This window comes from Danio rerio, chromosome 17 (assembly GCF_052040795.2).
Source record: "Danio rerio strain M-AB ecotype USA chromosome 17, GRCz13ab, whole genome shotgun sequence".
Lineage (NCBI taxonomy): Eukaryota > Metazoa > Chordata > Actinopteri > Cypriniformes > Danionidae > Danio > Danio rerio.
In genome coordinates this window covers 33,527,067-33,543,095 of record NC_141037.1, presented here as the reverse complement: position 1 = coordinate 33,543,095, position 16,029 = coordinate 33,527,067, and the positions used below count along the sequence as shown (strand labels likewise).

General features: G+C 41.6%; 1 protein-coding gene and 1 long non-coding RNA gene across 2 annotated transcripts in view; both read right to left on the bottom strand.

The window, feature by feature from the left end:
- Nucleotides 1-1,559: 1,559 nt before the first annotated feature.
- LOC147839992 (uncharacterized) overlaps nucleotides 1,560-16,029 on the bottom strand; it is a 782,854-nt gene continuing 768,384 nt past the window's right edge. The window contains exon 2 of the mRNA XM_087290734.2: nucleotides 1,560-3,943. Within this exon, the coding sequence (XP_087146860.1) occupies nucleotides 2,092-3,531 (1,440 nt within the window). The 5' untranslated portion in view covers nucleotides 3,532-3,943 and the 3' untranslated portion in view covers nucleotides 1,560-2,091. The remainder of the gene's footprint in view (nucleotides 3,944-16,029) is intronic.
- On the bottom strand, nucleotides 8,632-14,501 carry LOC141378474 (uncharacterized). The gene is made up of 4 exons (XR_015513992.1): nucleotides 12,298-14,501; nucleotides 12,073-12,247; nucleotides 10,947-11,948; nucleotides 8,632-10,791 (listed from the first exon to the last, which is right to left on the bottom strand). It is a non-coding gene; the product is annotated as an uncharacterized LOC141378474 (long non-coding RNA).

Here is a 16,029-nt window from a genome sequence, read left to right as displayed (position 1 = left end):
AGGGGCGCAACTAGCAGAACCTGTTCCTCGTCCTCCCTGACCTTGCACAGAAACTGCGCGAGCAGGCTCACTGGGGGAAACGCATACTTGCGCATGCCCCGAGGCCAGCTGTGGGCCAGTGCATCCGTGCCGAGAGAGCCCTCGGTCAGGGAAAAAAACAACTGGCAGTGAGCGTTCTCGGGGGAAGCAAACAGATCGATCTGGGCCTCCCCGAATCGCGCCCATATCAGCTGAACAGACTCGGGGTGGAGTCTCCATTCTCCAGGGCGTAACAGCTGTCGTGAGAGCGCATCGGCTGCACGATTGAGCGTGCCTGGGACGTGAATGGCGCGCAGCGATTTCAGCCGCGGGTGACTCCAGAGGAGCAGACGGCGGGCGAGCTGAGACATGCGGCGAGAGCGCATACCCCCCATGCGGTTGATATACGCCGCCGCCGCCATACTGTCCGTCCTGACCAGCACGTGTTGCCGCTCCAGCACCGGTAAAAAGCGGTGGAGAGCGAGGAACACTGCCAACAGCTCTAGGCGATTGATATGCCAATGCAGCTGGGCACCCTTCCAGAGGCCCGCAGCCGCATGCCCGCGACACACGGCCCCCCAATCCGTGTTGGAAGCGTCTGTTGAAACAACAACATGGCTGGACACCTGTCCTAGAGGCACACCGGCCTGTAGGAACGAGGGGTCGTTCCAAGGGCTGAGGGCGCGGCGACACAGCGCAGTAACCGAGACCCGGTGTGTGCCCGCGTGCCATGCGCGTCTGGGGACCCGATCGTGAAGCCAGTGCTGAAGTGGTCTCATATGGAGCAACCCGAGCGGCGTGACGGCGGCTGCGGATGCCATATGCCCCAGGAGCCTCTGAAAGAACTTCAGTGGGACCACTAGTTTGCTGTCGAGCTCCCTCAGACAGTTCAGCAACAGGCGAGCGCGTTCCTCGGAGAGGTGCGCTACCATGGTGATCGAGTCCAGCTCCATCCCGAGAAAAGAAATCCTCTGCACGGGGGCGAGTTTGCTCTTTTCTCGGTTGACCTGAAGCCCCAGTAGGCGGAGATGCCGAAGCACCTTGTCCCTGTGCATAATCAATTGCTCCCGCGAGTGGGCTAAAATCAGCCAGTCGTCGAGATAATTGAGTATGCGAATGCCCGCGAGCCGAAGGGGCGCTAGGGCACCCTCCGCGAGTTTGGTGAAGACCCGCGGAGACAGAGAGAGCCCGAAGGGGAGGACCTTGTACTGCCACGCTCGACCCTCGAACGCAAACCGCAGAAATTGGCGGTGGCGTGGAAGAATGGAGACATGGAAATACGCGTCCTTCAGGTCTATGGCTGCAAACCAATCCCGAGGACGAACGCATTGGAGAATGCGCCTCTGCGTGAGCATTCTGAACGGCAGCTTGTGCAGACAGCGGTTCAAAACGCGCAGATCTAGGATTGGCCGTGACCCACCGCTCTTTTTGGGTACGATGAAGTATGGGCTGTAAAACCCACTCTCCATCTCGGCTGGAGGAACCGGCTCGATTGCACCCTTCGCCAGGAAGGCAGCAATCTCCTCTCGCAAGACAGGGGCGGACAGGGGGTTGACCCTGGAGAAATACACGCCCGTAAACTTGGGGGGCCGTTTCGCGAACTGAATCGCGTAACCGAGTCTGATTGTGCGTATGAGCCACCGCGAGGGGCTGGCCCGTGCTAACCAGGCAGGCAGAGCCCTCGCTAATGGAGTCATCGCTACAATCGCTGACGTACCAGCGGTGGGGCAGCGCGGAGTGGGTGTGCTGATCCGGGAAGCACGAGGGTCCCGCGGAAGAGCTGGAGGACAGCGATTCGCTCTGGCTCCGCACCCTGACTCCGGAGAGGGGGCTGGAGGGCTGAGGAAAGGGATACCGTCCCCCCAGCGCTCGTGAGCCACTGGCGAAGCACGTAGAGTCTGCGAGCCGGAAGGCAGCGCGTCCCGGACTGGCAGAACTCGTGCAGTCACATCCGGGGAAGGGAAAAAGTGCTCTTTTACTGATGTTTTGGTGGCACTGAAAAGTACCGTTGTTATCGGGGCCCCGCCCTCCAGCGGGGAAAGAGCAAGTTTCCTCTTCTCCGGATGGCCTGTCTCAGGGACGCTTCGCGGTCCGTTTACCGGACTTTACGGCGTCCTGGGCAGGAGGGGCTGCCTGCTTTCGAGGTGAACGCCGCGCCCGCTTGGCCGGAGGCGCAGGCGGGGGCGGGGCAGCACTCGTTGGCGGGCGCCCTCGGCGAGGAACAGCGGAGGTGGATGGCTCGGCGGGCGGAGCGGGCTTACGGCCACGCCGATAGATGACATTGCCCATCGCATCCGACTGCTCTTTCACAGCCTTGAATTCCTGGGTGAATTCACCGACGGTGTCGCCGAACAGGCCAGCCTGGGATATGGGCGAGTCAAGAAAGCGAACTTTGTCAACGTCGCGCATATCGGCCAGGTTTAGCCAGAGGTGGCGTTCCTGAACCACAAGTGTGGACATCGTCCTCCCCAGCGCACACGCGGCGGAATTAGTAGTCCGAAGAGCATAGTCGGTCGCGGTGCGCAGCTCATGTAATAAGCTTGGGTTGGACCCGCCCTCGTGCAGCTCGGCCAGCGCCTGCGCTTGGTAGCGCTGGTAGGTGGCCATCGCGTGCAAAGCAGAAGCAGCCTGGCCCGCAGCCTTATAAGCTCTGGCTCCGAGGGAGGCAGACAACCTACAGGCTTTGGACGGGAGGCGGGGCAAACCCCGCCACGTAGAGGCGCCGCGCGGACAAAGATTGACCGCGATAGCGCGCTCCACTGACGGGATCGCCTCATACCCCCTGGCAGCTCCGCCGTCAAGGGCGGTGAGGGCGGAGGCACTCGCAGCACGGGCAGAGAAAGGTGCCCTCCAGGACTGCGTGAGCCTACTGTGCACTTCCGGGAAGAAGGGGACGAGAGGCTTCGAAGGCTTCGCCTTCTGGTCCTCTACGTAGCACCCATCTAGTCGGTCCGGCCGCGGAGCTGGGGGATAAACCATCTCCAACCCCACGGCCGAAGCAGCCCGGGAAAGCACGGCTAACATGTCCGCTTCAGGATCCGATTTGACAGCGCTCACCTGCCCGGAGGGGGCGAGCGGGTCCGGATCTTCGTCGGACAGTGAAAGCCCACCCTCCGATGCCGCGGAGGACATCTGATCTCCGGTGTCAGCGAGTGTGAGAGCTACCATCTGGTTAGACGGATCACTCTCACCACCCGAAGCTTGGATGGAGCGCCGTGAGGAGCGAGAGGTCCGCGAGCCCGTGGGCGGCGGATTAGCTCCCGCTGAAACCCTCAGATCTGCCCGAGCGCCCGCTGCTTTTTTAGAGCAGGAGGCAACTGGGGTGGCTCGCTCTCTTGCGAAAGTTAGCCGCGATCTTAGCTGTGCAACGGTCATGGCATCGCAATGACGACATGAACCGCCCGCGAGCACCGCATTAACATGCTGGACCCCCAAACATGCAATGCAGTGATCGTGTCCATCATCCGGAGACAGGAAACCCCCGCATCCAGAAACGCACAGTCGGAGCGCCATCCTGAAAAGGACGTGCTGCACGACTGTGTTGCTCTTTTAGGAAAGTTGCAACTATACGCACCGCTCTGGAGGACCGGACCCAAAGAACCGCAGGCAAGGGAGTAACCCAGCTCGACCGTCTGCCACCGCGAAGACCCACTCTGGACCGGGAGACACACTCGTTCGCTCTGAAGTGCTGATCAGCAAGAGGAACCCTCATCGACTCACTCAGAAAGGATCTGAAGCGAAAAGGATGGCGTCTGCTGGCTTCAGGTGTGCTTATATGCTGAAATAATTGCAGATGTCGCACACCTGCGCAAGCTTACGCTGCCAATTAATTTCATTCATTGGCCCGTTCAATACTCTCCAGATAAGCGGCTTCTGATCCGAATCCTCCCATTCATGGCACTGAAGTTCCCCAACCGAAGGGGAACTAGCATGTCAGTGTGTTTCCCTATAGACAAATAACATCATTGCTTTTGCACTAATATAAACTTGTAAAAACATCAATATCATTATAATGGTATCAATGTTATTCCTTTGATTTAAATGTGAGGTTTTACAACTAAAATATTGTAAATACCATTCAAATATAAAAAACTTAAAAAGATAGTTGTTGATTAAATTAAGAATCAATAAAAATATTTCTGTATACGTGTATAATATAACAGCTCACATTAAAAGTATTTAAAATATTTGAAAAAAAATGAAAAATGAAATAAATGTTTTAAGTCAAATCAAGAATCATTTAAAAATACCTTTCTGGAAATGACAGTTGAGATTAAACAGCAATTTTAAAATTTTAAACCAGAAACATTCAAAAAATGAAAAGTTTTGTGTCATAAATGCTGTGTCAAGTCAAGAATCAATAAACAAAAGATTTCTAGAAAAGACAGCCCACAAACTCGAATACATTTACTCTATTTAGAAAATCAACATTGTTTATTTATGCACTTTAGAATGAAAATATGATTAATAATGAATTAACTTGCTAAGTCATTAACAATAAACCATTAACAACTTCTTAATCTAAAGTAATTGTTTTTATCTTTCAGTGAACAGTCAGTTTTAAGAAAGTTTAGTGGATTTTCATAGGGTTTAGTGGATTTTCAAAATTGCTTTAAAATGTAGGACAACTAGTGCTCGTCCATATTGAAAAATAACTTGGATGGCCAGTGCTTGATACTGTGATCTGACAGAATGTCTGAAACTATTTTTGAGGAAAGAGTTTAAGGGCTTAGTTTACTTCTGCATCCTATCATCATGGATTGATGTTGTTTTGACACTTGGTAGTTGAAATGACCTTTAGGTTTATCCCAAGCAACCTCTGAAATGTCCTCTCACCGTTCCACACTCCCTCCCTCCACTGCTTTACGCTGTCCTTCGCTGAATGCTAATAAGCAAACAGCACGCTTTCTTCACACGCAAAAGGGAAAATACTCCATTTTCTCCCCTTTATGGGGTCTTCTCACTTTTAGATGCTAAAAACACAGGCTCCAATAAGTCTATCTGGAAGCAGCTGCTGTGTAATTGGATTTGTTATTAGTTGAACTGTCAGTAAATTAAAAATTGATCTTGAGGAACAGATCTGTGGAAATAAGGTAATATCACCCATCCTGAAGCTCACAGCTACCTGAGGATCACTGGGAACAGTTAATTATTAACCCTTTATTTAACAATACAACCTAACATGTATTATGTATAAATCTAGACAACCTATTTAATACAAAATTTACTGTGTGAAATTAAGTTAACAGATTATGTGTTTTTAACATTTTGGTGTAGATTAAATCATTTAATGACATACTGAGCTGGACAAAATCATATAACATATAACATATATCTCAGAGAGTTTGATTGTATAAACATTACATCAACTCAAGTCCTTTTTATCTAAATAGTACCCTGCGTATATGGAGTGATGATCCTGACCACATTGTTCAAGATACTTGTTACTGAAAGTAAGGATCTGTTGCTCATTAAATTGTCTACAATTGTCTTGCTACATTCCAGACACAGCTGCAGGTGTGAATTTCAGAAGTGAAATGTCACTTTTGACCTCAATGTGTTCCAGTCAATCACGGGTGAGTCGGGATTTCATAATTTTGTTTCAACTATGGGGCAATGCATAAATAAAGGGAATAAGCCAAAAAGAAAATGAATGAATGTTCCAACAATGGCTAAAATAAAAACAACACAAAACACTAGCTGTCATTTGAATATTATATATGATTCCACAGTCCTTCACATAGTCATCAAGCTGCAAATTTATTCTTTTTCTAAATTAAATCTATTGGCAATAATCACATGACTTCCAGTCATATTTGAGAGATTTTATAATGTCAGTGTTTGGTTTATACTGTCTAAATAATATGTTGCATTCTCAAGTCTGTGTCTCTGATCCCCTGTGTGCTCGCTCTCACTCTTTCTCCCACTCTATCCCTCGTCACTGGTCCCGCCCTATTTACATTGCCAACATCACCGGGGATTGGCTGGAGTGACTTTGGGCCTCTTTTAAAAAATGAAATGGTTGTAGAAAGCGGAGAAAGAGTAGGATAGCATGCTGTTTGGAGTTATTGCTAAAAGTATAATTATTAGCGATATTTGTTGTATGTGTTGGATTGTGTATTTATGTGTTGTGTGTAAATTTCGGATTTTTTGTTATTCCTCCAGTGTCTCCCCCCCTTTAATTTTTGTCTTTGTTTGTCTTCACTGTAAAAATTTTGAGTACACAGCAGTAGGGGTTGGATTTCCACCATTTTCTTTCTTGTAAATTTTTTCTCTTGTTTTTATGTAAAGGTGGGAAGTGAGATGTTATATTTTGTTCATATTCCTGTTATTATCCTTGTAAGGTGTAGGTAATTTTATTGTGGGTGTTTTGATAGTGTACTTTTCATTTATTATTTTTTGTGAGTTCTCTCTGAGATATAGGCTTCTTGGGTGTTTAAAAAAATTAAAGAAAATAAAAAATAAACAGATCATTATTTTAAATTTGTCAAGTGTTTGATTTATACTACATTCTTACCCTAGACCAGGGTTGTAACAAAAATATTACAAATTTTGTCAGAATGTTATGCTGTAAGCACTAAGTACTCAACCCCAAACTAATAATTTTTTCATTAATTTCCCCATTTCAACAGTTTTATTACATATTTGCTTACAAACTAGCAAACATCTATCCATCTTTGTTCAATGATTAAGCCTTTCTTGGATGTGGCTTTTGTACCAAATCACAATTATGATCACCTGTTGACATTACCTGTTTCAAATCACACATTTAACCATTTTACCTGATTACGAGCTATACATTGCTCGTCACAATGTTTTTTGAAATGTGTTGCAAGAACCAAAATTGGAATATGTGTTGATTTTGAAACAAAAAGTCTAAAGTGGTAACTAAAGTAAAAATCATGAGGAACACATTAAATAATGTTTTTTTTTTTTTTGTATTTTCTGCAATGAAATACAAGTCAAAGTAAATTTAAAAATCAGTAATTTATTTTTTATTTGTGTTTTTCAGATTGTCCCAACCTTTTCTGATTTGGAGTTGTAAAAAATAAGTAAATTATTAAATCAGCTTTGAACCATTAAAAAGTCGGCCCACAGGTGCTGTTTTGTTCAACTTAAACCTGGAATCTTTCTTTAAAAGTCCCTTTAAGTCCTTTGAAACGTGCATTTTTTTATTTTATTTTTTTCTTATGAAGAGAGTTGCTTCTCCCTTTTAGAAAAAAAAAAAACACCAATAACATTTTGTTTTTCTCAGTTCTGCCAGTGAGAGTGGTTGAGATCAAGTGCATCAAATGAAAAGCAAATAAGAAGCGACTTAACTAAGGTCACTTTAGAGTTTGAGCTTGCGAAATTCTGTTGTACGGTGCTGCAAAAAAGAAGAGGATTAAACAAGATGATTAGACAATTTAAAAAAATGAGCAATTGGTCCATGTTTTAAATTTGGTCTCATGCAGTCAATTGATGCGATTTCGCAGGTCAAGGTTGGCTGTATCGCCACAGCCATGTCACCCTGCAGCCCAAGACCGGTTACTCACTGAAGCTAAGCAGGGCTGAGCCTGGTCAGTACCTGGATGGGAGACCACTAGGGAACACTAGGTTGCTGTTGGAAGTGGTGTTAGTGAGGCCAGCAGGGGGCGCTCAACCTGTGGTCTGTGTGAGTCCTAATGCCCCAGTAAAAGGGAAGGGGACACGACACTGTCAGTGGGCGCAGTCTTTCGGATGAGACGTTAAACCGAGGTCCTGACTCTCTGTGGTCATTAAAAATCCCATGGCACTTCTCGTGAAAGAGCAGGGGTGTAACCCCGGTATCCTGGCCAAAGTCCCTCTATCGGTCCTTACGATCATGGCCTCCCAATCATCCCCTTCCATCGAATTGGCTCGATCACTGTCTCTCCACTCCACCAATAGCTGGTGTGTGGTGAGCGCACTGGCGCTGTTTTTCTGTGGCTGCCGTTGCATCATCCAAGTGGATGCTGCACACTGGTGCTGGTGTGGAGAGACCCCCCTCATGATTGTAAAGTGCTTTGGGTGTATGGCCATACACAAATGCACTATATAAATACACATTACATTACATTACCAAGCTTGAACTTTGCACCGCAGCTACCTGCGAAACTTGACACATGATCATGCTCTTGCAAAGTTCAAGCTTGGTGAACTCGAAATTGCATCACTTGACTGCCTGAGACCAATCGAGGATCAAAACATGACCTCTCTGAACAGAAATTTAAAACATGGAGCAATTGCTTGCTTTTTTGAATGTGTAATAAGCTTGCTTAATCCCACCCCTTTTCGCAGCGATGCACAATAGTATATCGCATGCTCAAACTCTGTGACTGCAGCTTAAAGTGTTTGATTGGTCCATATTTTAAAGTGAGGTCATGTTTTGATCTTCGATTGGTCTTATGCAATCACCCGATGCTATTTCGCAGGTCAGAATTTACCAGGTTGCAATTCAGCGAACTGTGAAACTTTTGAGCTTGTGAGCTTGCATTTCTGGTCTGACGCATTATGAATGGAAGTCTATAGAGCAAAAAGTCCAGAGTGACCGCTGCTTTAAAGGAAGCGCAGCATGTCAAATACTAGAGAGCATATGATTGGTCAAGATTTGTTGAGGAAACTAAAGTATGAGACGATGTGATGAATGAAAAATGTATCAATTTAGGAAGAAGTGGCAAACTGCAAGCTTTAGATGTTTATATCCTCTGAATGTGAACATTGTCACTGTTTTGAAGCACACTAGGTTATAGATATCCCTGAAACAATCAGACTAACATCTAACATCTAAAAAGAAAATAAATTGACAAAAACAGACAAAACACTCCTGTTTTAGGTGGCAACCACAGATTTTATGACCTGTGTCAGTAAATTCATTACCCCACATGCACACAGATTACCCACCAATAAGCATCTTGATTATCACTGTCGAACAAACCGTTAAACCAAATTAAACTGCATGGGGTCACTTATCCTAGAGGACAAGCCAAATAATCCATACAAGCCCTCCAGACACAGTTGTTACAGAGCTCTAGCTGTGCCTTAAAATGTTATAACCTGTAAACTGTCTGGAGAAAATAACACTATGAGAGTTGACAGCACCGATGTCTTGTCTTCTAATTAACCACACCATGTTGCTCACTAGATAGATGCACATTAACATAATCTGCATAGCGTAATTAGGAATCACAGGAGCCTGCTGCCGCTAAACGCGCTTCCAGGAAGGCAATGCACTGACTGAGGCTGCTGTGATTTATGAGAGCGCTAGACTTCAAAGACACCTCTTTCCTATTCCCAAGACAGTGTAGATCAGCTGAGCAGACAATGCTTTCCAACGCTTTGCCTTATGGGTAGACAGGGTCTTGCATTTTTTGTTCCCAAGAGTGCAGCATTAGGCAACCAGTTATAACTGGAGTGCACCACACCACATTGCCTCATGACAGAATGGAGCATGGGAAGTTAAAGATCACCATACTATAAAGTCTATGCTTGAGTCCACATTGTGGCCTAAACATCTTTGTTCTAAACCAAGCTGCTTTTTCTTGCGTATTTAGGTATTTCTTGGGGTGGCAGTGTAAGATTTGAGACACCACAGATACTCTGATGTCTAACAATACAAGCATGGGCTGGAAACATTGAGACAATTGGATCCACACCCAACCAGGTTGGAATGCCGGAAAGTTTACTCCTCTCCTTTCCTTCATTTACATTTGAAGCATCTCCAGCACTCCCTTCTGTTGGTCATCAGATATGAATGTTCTATATCAATCCATAAAAAATATGAATGTTCTATATCAATCCAAGGGAATTTACCTATCATGTTTGACTATAATTTGAAATGTCTCAGTTTGACTGGTACATTCCCTCAAAAATAGCTTTGGGTATCTTTTGAACTACTGCCTTCTATTCAAATTATCATTTGTTCCCCATAGACAGTAACTCTGCAGATCTAACATGCCACTAAATACAAATGTCTTATGTTGTTCCACACACGCCCGACCCTTGTTTGAAAATAATGTTGTTCTAAATTAAGTATATACATGGGGAAACCATGAGCTTGGCAAAACCAAAATTATTATAGAGAACAGAAATCGGTTATATTTATAATAACGGCCTTGACATCTGATTAGAAATAAGATTAACTTTAAATCAAGGGCATACATCTTAGGGGAATAATCAAAAATATTTTAGAATGAGCAAGCATAGAAGCAGCCATCTAAAAGTATTAGTCAATTACCTCTGTTTAATAATCAAGACTGACGAGAGTGTGACCGTGAGGCCATCGGATGAGGCAATTCCTCTGAGCGACATGAGCATCCGAATGAATAAATGTAATTGCAAGTTAAGACAAAAGGTTCAAACATTTATCTATCTATCTATCTATCTATCTATCTATCTATCTATCTATCTATCTATCTATCTATCTATCTATCTATCTATCTATCTATCTATCTATCTATCTATCTATCTATCTATCTATCGTCACCTTGGAATTATAAGGTTCTATCTGAATGATTTTGAGATAATGAGCTTTAAAGTTTTTACATTCCATAACAAACAGTATGTGTGTAACATTTGTTTATTAAATAAAAAGTCTTAATGTAAACAACATATAAAAAAACATCCCAAAATGTAAATAAGTTGTATACTGTATATGTATTGATAGAATCTTCTTAATGTTTTATGACTGGAGTCAGATAAAACAAAAGATAAATATATCCAAATATATCCAAATCCAAGGATCCAAATCCGAGTCAAATATGAGTTAAATTTAAACTAAAACGACATTGTGCACTGGACAGGCCGAACACGCAGTAAACCTTCATCCACCAGTGGACACCTACATTGGGCCAACTGGGTGGACCTTACTGCAGAAACTTCTAAAGATTTAGGGCATCATGTAAAGCGCTATGTTTAAGAATTTATGTGACCACATACAAATCAAAGTATAACCGTTGTCAAAAAAATTATATTAAAAACTGTATCAACAATTGAATTGTCTGTACACTCACAAATTTAAAACTATTACCATAAGTTCTATAAGGTCACAATTTACAAAGTCCTTACTTAATAAAAACAACCTTGAATTATAACACTTGTTTGTGAAAGAAATCCTAAATTATTTTATTAAGGTTGCTTACTTGCCATCTGTTGACCACGATAATCTCATATTAGATGGAAATGGCAGTGTAATGGATATTTAAGTCAGCGTATGCTTGAATACAAATGTTACTTTTTAACAAGCATAGAAGAATCTAGACTGCAGATGTCTATACGTGTTTCAAGGTTGTTGTTTAGTATCCTTTGGGAATTCGATTTCTAGCATTGGTGTTGGCTCTGATATTGTGCATTTTCCACTTTGGCAGATGTTCTGCAGTCATTACTTGGAGGACAATGGTGATGTTGACAAGGAAATTTCACCTAATTTGCAGGGTGCATTCATCCTATTCACTGCCCTGTTTCATGATAAAACTGCTAAGAATCTTGACTCAGCTGGAATAAATCACTATATAGGCAGCTGAGAATTAGTTCAGTTTTTTCCTCCTCAGCCCAGGATAAGCTCCTCAGACCCTAGTGATATTTATTGGAGTAGAAATTGTGTAACTTATATCAAATCACAGCAGCTGCAGCCAAAATCTTAAAATCCACAGTGTCTTGGAGTAATATTGCACTGCCGGGTGTAGGTTCATTTTAGATTAATGAGAGTGAAGATATTGAGGTGAAAGGGATTTCTCAACACCTTTATATTGCACAGTTGAATATGTGATGACACACACACACAGTATATGTAATTCTTCAATTAGAGGAATTGTTGTGTCATTTAGTATGTATTTTAAGAGGCAATATGAAAATTTCAGTAATCATGTGGTGGTGCTTCACAGCACCGGGGATTCATGAGTTGCTTATTTACACTCGACATGTCCGCAAGTTGTCTTTGGTCCACGGAGTGAATGTGATGTCAAAACAGTGTCGAAAGTTTGCTTTGATTGCATGACATTTTTTATTTTATTTTTTTTGTTGTTGTTTTTTAGCACGGTTCCACATCTGAATATGCACAACTTGAAGTCAAGTCTGACCAAGCTGATTGAATGTGCATGTGATAGCACATTTACAAATCCAAAACAACTGATGTGAGGTTTCATTTGAAGCTTCTATAATGTTTGGTGGAAGCACAAAGTTAGCTTGGATATGTAAAATATGGGCTAAATTATTCATACACAATTGTATTGTACTAGTTAAGAGAAAACCGCAACCAGCAACTTCTGAACAGCAGCCAGCAACTTATTGCTCATGCTTGCACTGTAACAAGCAAGATATTGCAGGTGATTCAATGCCATTTTTAGTTCTTTGTGTAGTAAGGAGATGTCGGAAACTACTTTGCAGTGATAATCTGATTAAAAAAAAACATGATTTAAAAAACAATCAGACATCACCCGTGTGCTGAGAGTTTGAGAGTTTTGAAAGTTGACATTTAAAGTAATATGTAAATGTATTAAAAATGGCATCACTCCACTTAAAAAAGATTTTCACATCTTCCAAAAGAATTAAGCAGTTGAGTTTTACCATTTTTTTTTTCATTTATTCAGCCAATCTCCAGACCTTTAGCTTATTGGCATAGATCATTGAATTGGTGTAGACCATTTGCATTTCACTCAAAAATGACAAGACTTTTGACAATTCTTCTATTTAAAGCTTGACTCCTCTGTAGTTTTTATGTGTACTAAGACCAAGGGAAAATGAAAGCTACTATTTTCTAGACCGATATGGCTAAGACTGTACTCTCATTCCAGCATAATAATCAATAGACGCAAACACCACAGCAGGAGTAATAATATTACACAGCGCCTGAAACTTTGGCTAACTTGCATGACAAACGTCTTGGATATGTTGATGCAGATCCTGAATCGTATTTATTTGATCTGGAGTACACTGAACACACTGTGCAAGCATGTAATCACATTGTTTATTTTGATGTACAGTACGTTAGCCATCAATTTGGACTTTTTTTGATCAAAAGCACAAAAGAAATCTGCTTTTATTATATATTGTTGGGTCTTTATATTAAGTGGCCTTAACTAATATGTACTTAAACAGGAATTAATAAATGTAAATGTAAATGATTGATTAAATACATGTATGTAATTACATCTGTAAATAACTTTTGTAATTACATTTGTAAATACACTATTGACCATCCCTTACACCTTAACCCACCCTTAAACCTACCCATGCCACCAAACCTGTCCATAACCCAACCTCTATCCCAACTCGAAACCACCACAAGTGTTCTCAAATACATTATAAACACAGTAAGTACATTGTATTTATTTTTTGATGTAAGTACATAGTAGTTAAGGACACTTAATATAAAGTGGGACCTATTGTTGTAACGTAAACGAATGTTTACACATGTGAGGAGTCATTCCTATTTCTGTACAATATGTGTTAGTGTGTCTCCAGGTAAGAAGGTCTCAGATTCTCATCAGGACAAAGTGAGAGAAGCTAGGTCATGCTATAATAAGTCTGGCAGACTAAACCTATAGTACATACATCCAACTCATACTTTATTTACCTCCCCCATATGACCCACTCAACCTGGAGAGAAGGCAGATGAGGCTTCCACAGCCTATGTGTACCGCTTCGAAAGTTTCATTTATGCGAAACACAGAGAATGAATTAACTAGCTGTGGAGATGAAAAGAGACAGGATTTTACGGTAATAGGCGGAAACTAGTTCAGATAGTTTTGTATATAAGGAGCAGTCTGTATCTCTATGAATATCCCAAGGCCTTGATCTGTGGTTTGAATACAGATTCTTTGAAATGTTTTTATTAGACTTGTAGAGATTTATGCAAGTGGAATCCTTTGAAATGTTGCCTTTTGTCTTCAGAACTGCCTTAATTCTTCAAGGCATCAATTCAACACAGAGTTGCAAAAATGTTTTACAAGAAAGGTTGATCCTTGTTGACACAGAGTAATTGTGTCACACAGTTGCAGAAGATGTGTTCGATGCACATCTATGATGTTAATCTTTTAATCCTACACATCTGCTTCAAAGTTTGATGCGTTGTGTGTTCAGAGATGCACTTCTGTAGACCTTGGTTGTAACAAGTGGATTTCTGAGTTACAGTTGTCTTTCCATTACCCTAAACCTCTGACATCAATCAGCCATTTTTGTCCACAGGACTGAACAATTCTGGATATGTTCTCTTTTTTTGGATGATTCTATGTAAACCTTAAAAATCCCAGTCGATTATCTGAATCTTAACTGAAAACTGAATTACTTTTCTGTCCCATCTCTAATGCTTAGTTTGAACTTCAGCAGATCACCTTGGCCACAGCTACTATACGTGCCTAAATGCACTGAGTTGCTGCTTTGTGATTGGCTGATTTACTTTAATGAACAGTTAAACAGCATACCTAAAAAATATTAGGTATTAGGTAACTATTTTATAGGCATGCAATATTTATATAGTCATTCATTTCAACATTAAAAACAGCAACAACAACAACAAAAAACCTAAACCAATGGTGACTGCACCTAAGATACAGTACATTTGAACCTAAATATCGGGCCTGTAGCCAGCCTAGTTGGGGGAGGGGGTCTTTTTCTCTAAGTAGAGCTTTTTGCATTTTTTTCCCCCACATTTTGTATTTGATTAAGAAGTATAAATACAACATTAGGTGACACTTTATGAAATATTTTGTGCTAGGTTAGCTTGTCTTCTGAATTCATGTGAATGCATTTTGCAGTAACAAAATTTTTTGTTTTGTCAAGTTACTTGCTAAGTAAATTTTGTCAGTCCAAACACACACTACATGTTTTTTTTTTTTTTTCGTTTTTATGAGGACTTCCCCTAGAGGTAGACATATGGCAAAATTTAATAATGCAATATTTTGTAATAATCAATATGCACAATATCGATAACCATTATTTCAAATTTTAGAGTGCTTTTTAATTTTTAATTTAACAATGTTTGTGGTAGTTCATCACAGCACTACATGCTTGAATATTTAATAGGTGATTTATATTCAAGCAGGCATTATTATTTAAACATTTTCGGATGATATGGCATGTATAACACATGTTTTATGCTTATAGTAAATATGTGGCTATAAACGTGCACCTACAGTTGTTTCTCGAAATGGGTGCAGGTCAATTTTTTTCCAGGTCATAATTAATTTATTGAAATTAATTTTGTCTAAAAACAAATAATAAGACCCTTCCAGTTACGTCTCAGACCACCTTCTGAAGCTGTCCAAACGATTGGATTTATATCCGATCAGAATAAAACGATTGAAGTGACCAGTGTAAACAGCCTTTAAAACACAGATGTGATGGGATTAGCACCTTTTTTATGAAGTGACAGCTAACGGCTGAGGACTCCACTTGGTAGTAAAGCCTTCATTGGACAGTTATTTAAAAAAAATGTATGTCAAAAATAAGGAACGGTAGGTCACGGGACAAATTAATAATGCCCAATATAAAGAATGTCCTGACTAATTCAGCCAGTTAGTCTAGAACCTCATGGTAGCAACAGATTCTCGTCTGTTAGCAAGTAAGTAACATTAGTCTTACCCTGTTTGGCAGTCTTTTTGAAAATATCATCACCTTAGAATTATAAAGTTCTATCTGACATTTTTTGTCAAAATTAAGTTATTGATATTCTCATTAAATGACAATTCATTTACATAATGGGATCATAAAAGTTGTTTACATTAAGGCTTTTTGTTTAAAAAACAAATGTTATACACATACTTTTTGCTATGGAGTGCAAAAATTTTGAAGCTCAATGTCTCAAAATCATTCAGAATGCAGATAGAACCTTATAAATCCAATCTGACTATGTTCAAGATTTTGTGACAAATTATCTGCTGCCTGCTTTCTCTCATGTCTCTCTCTTTCTCGTTTCGACCCATATCGTTTCTCAGTATGAGTATGGATGAGAATGTTGCATCAAAGATTTAAACATAACCACTTGGGGGGTTATGTCACGTGACCCGCATCACAATA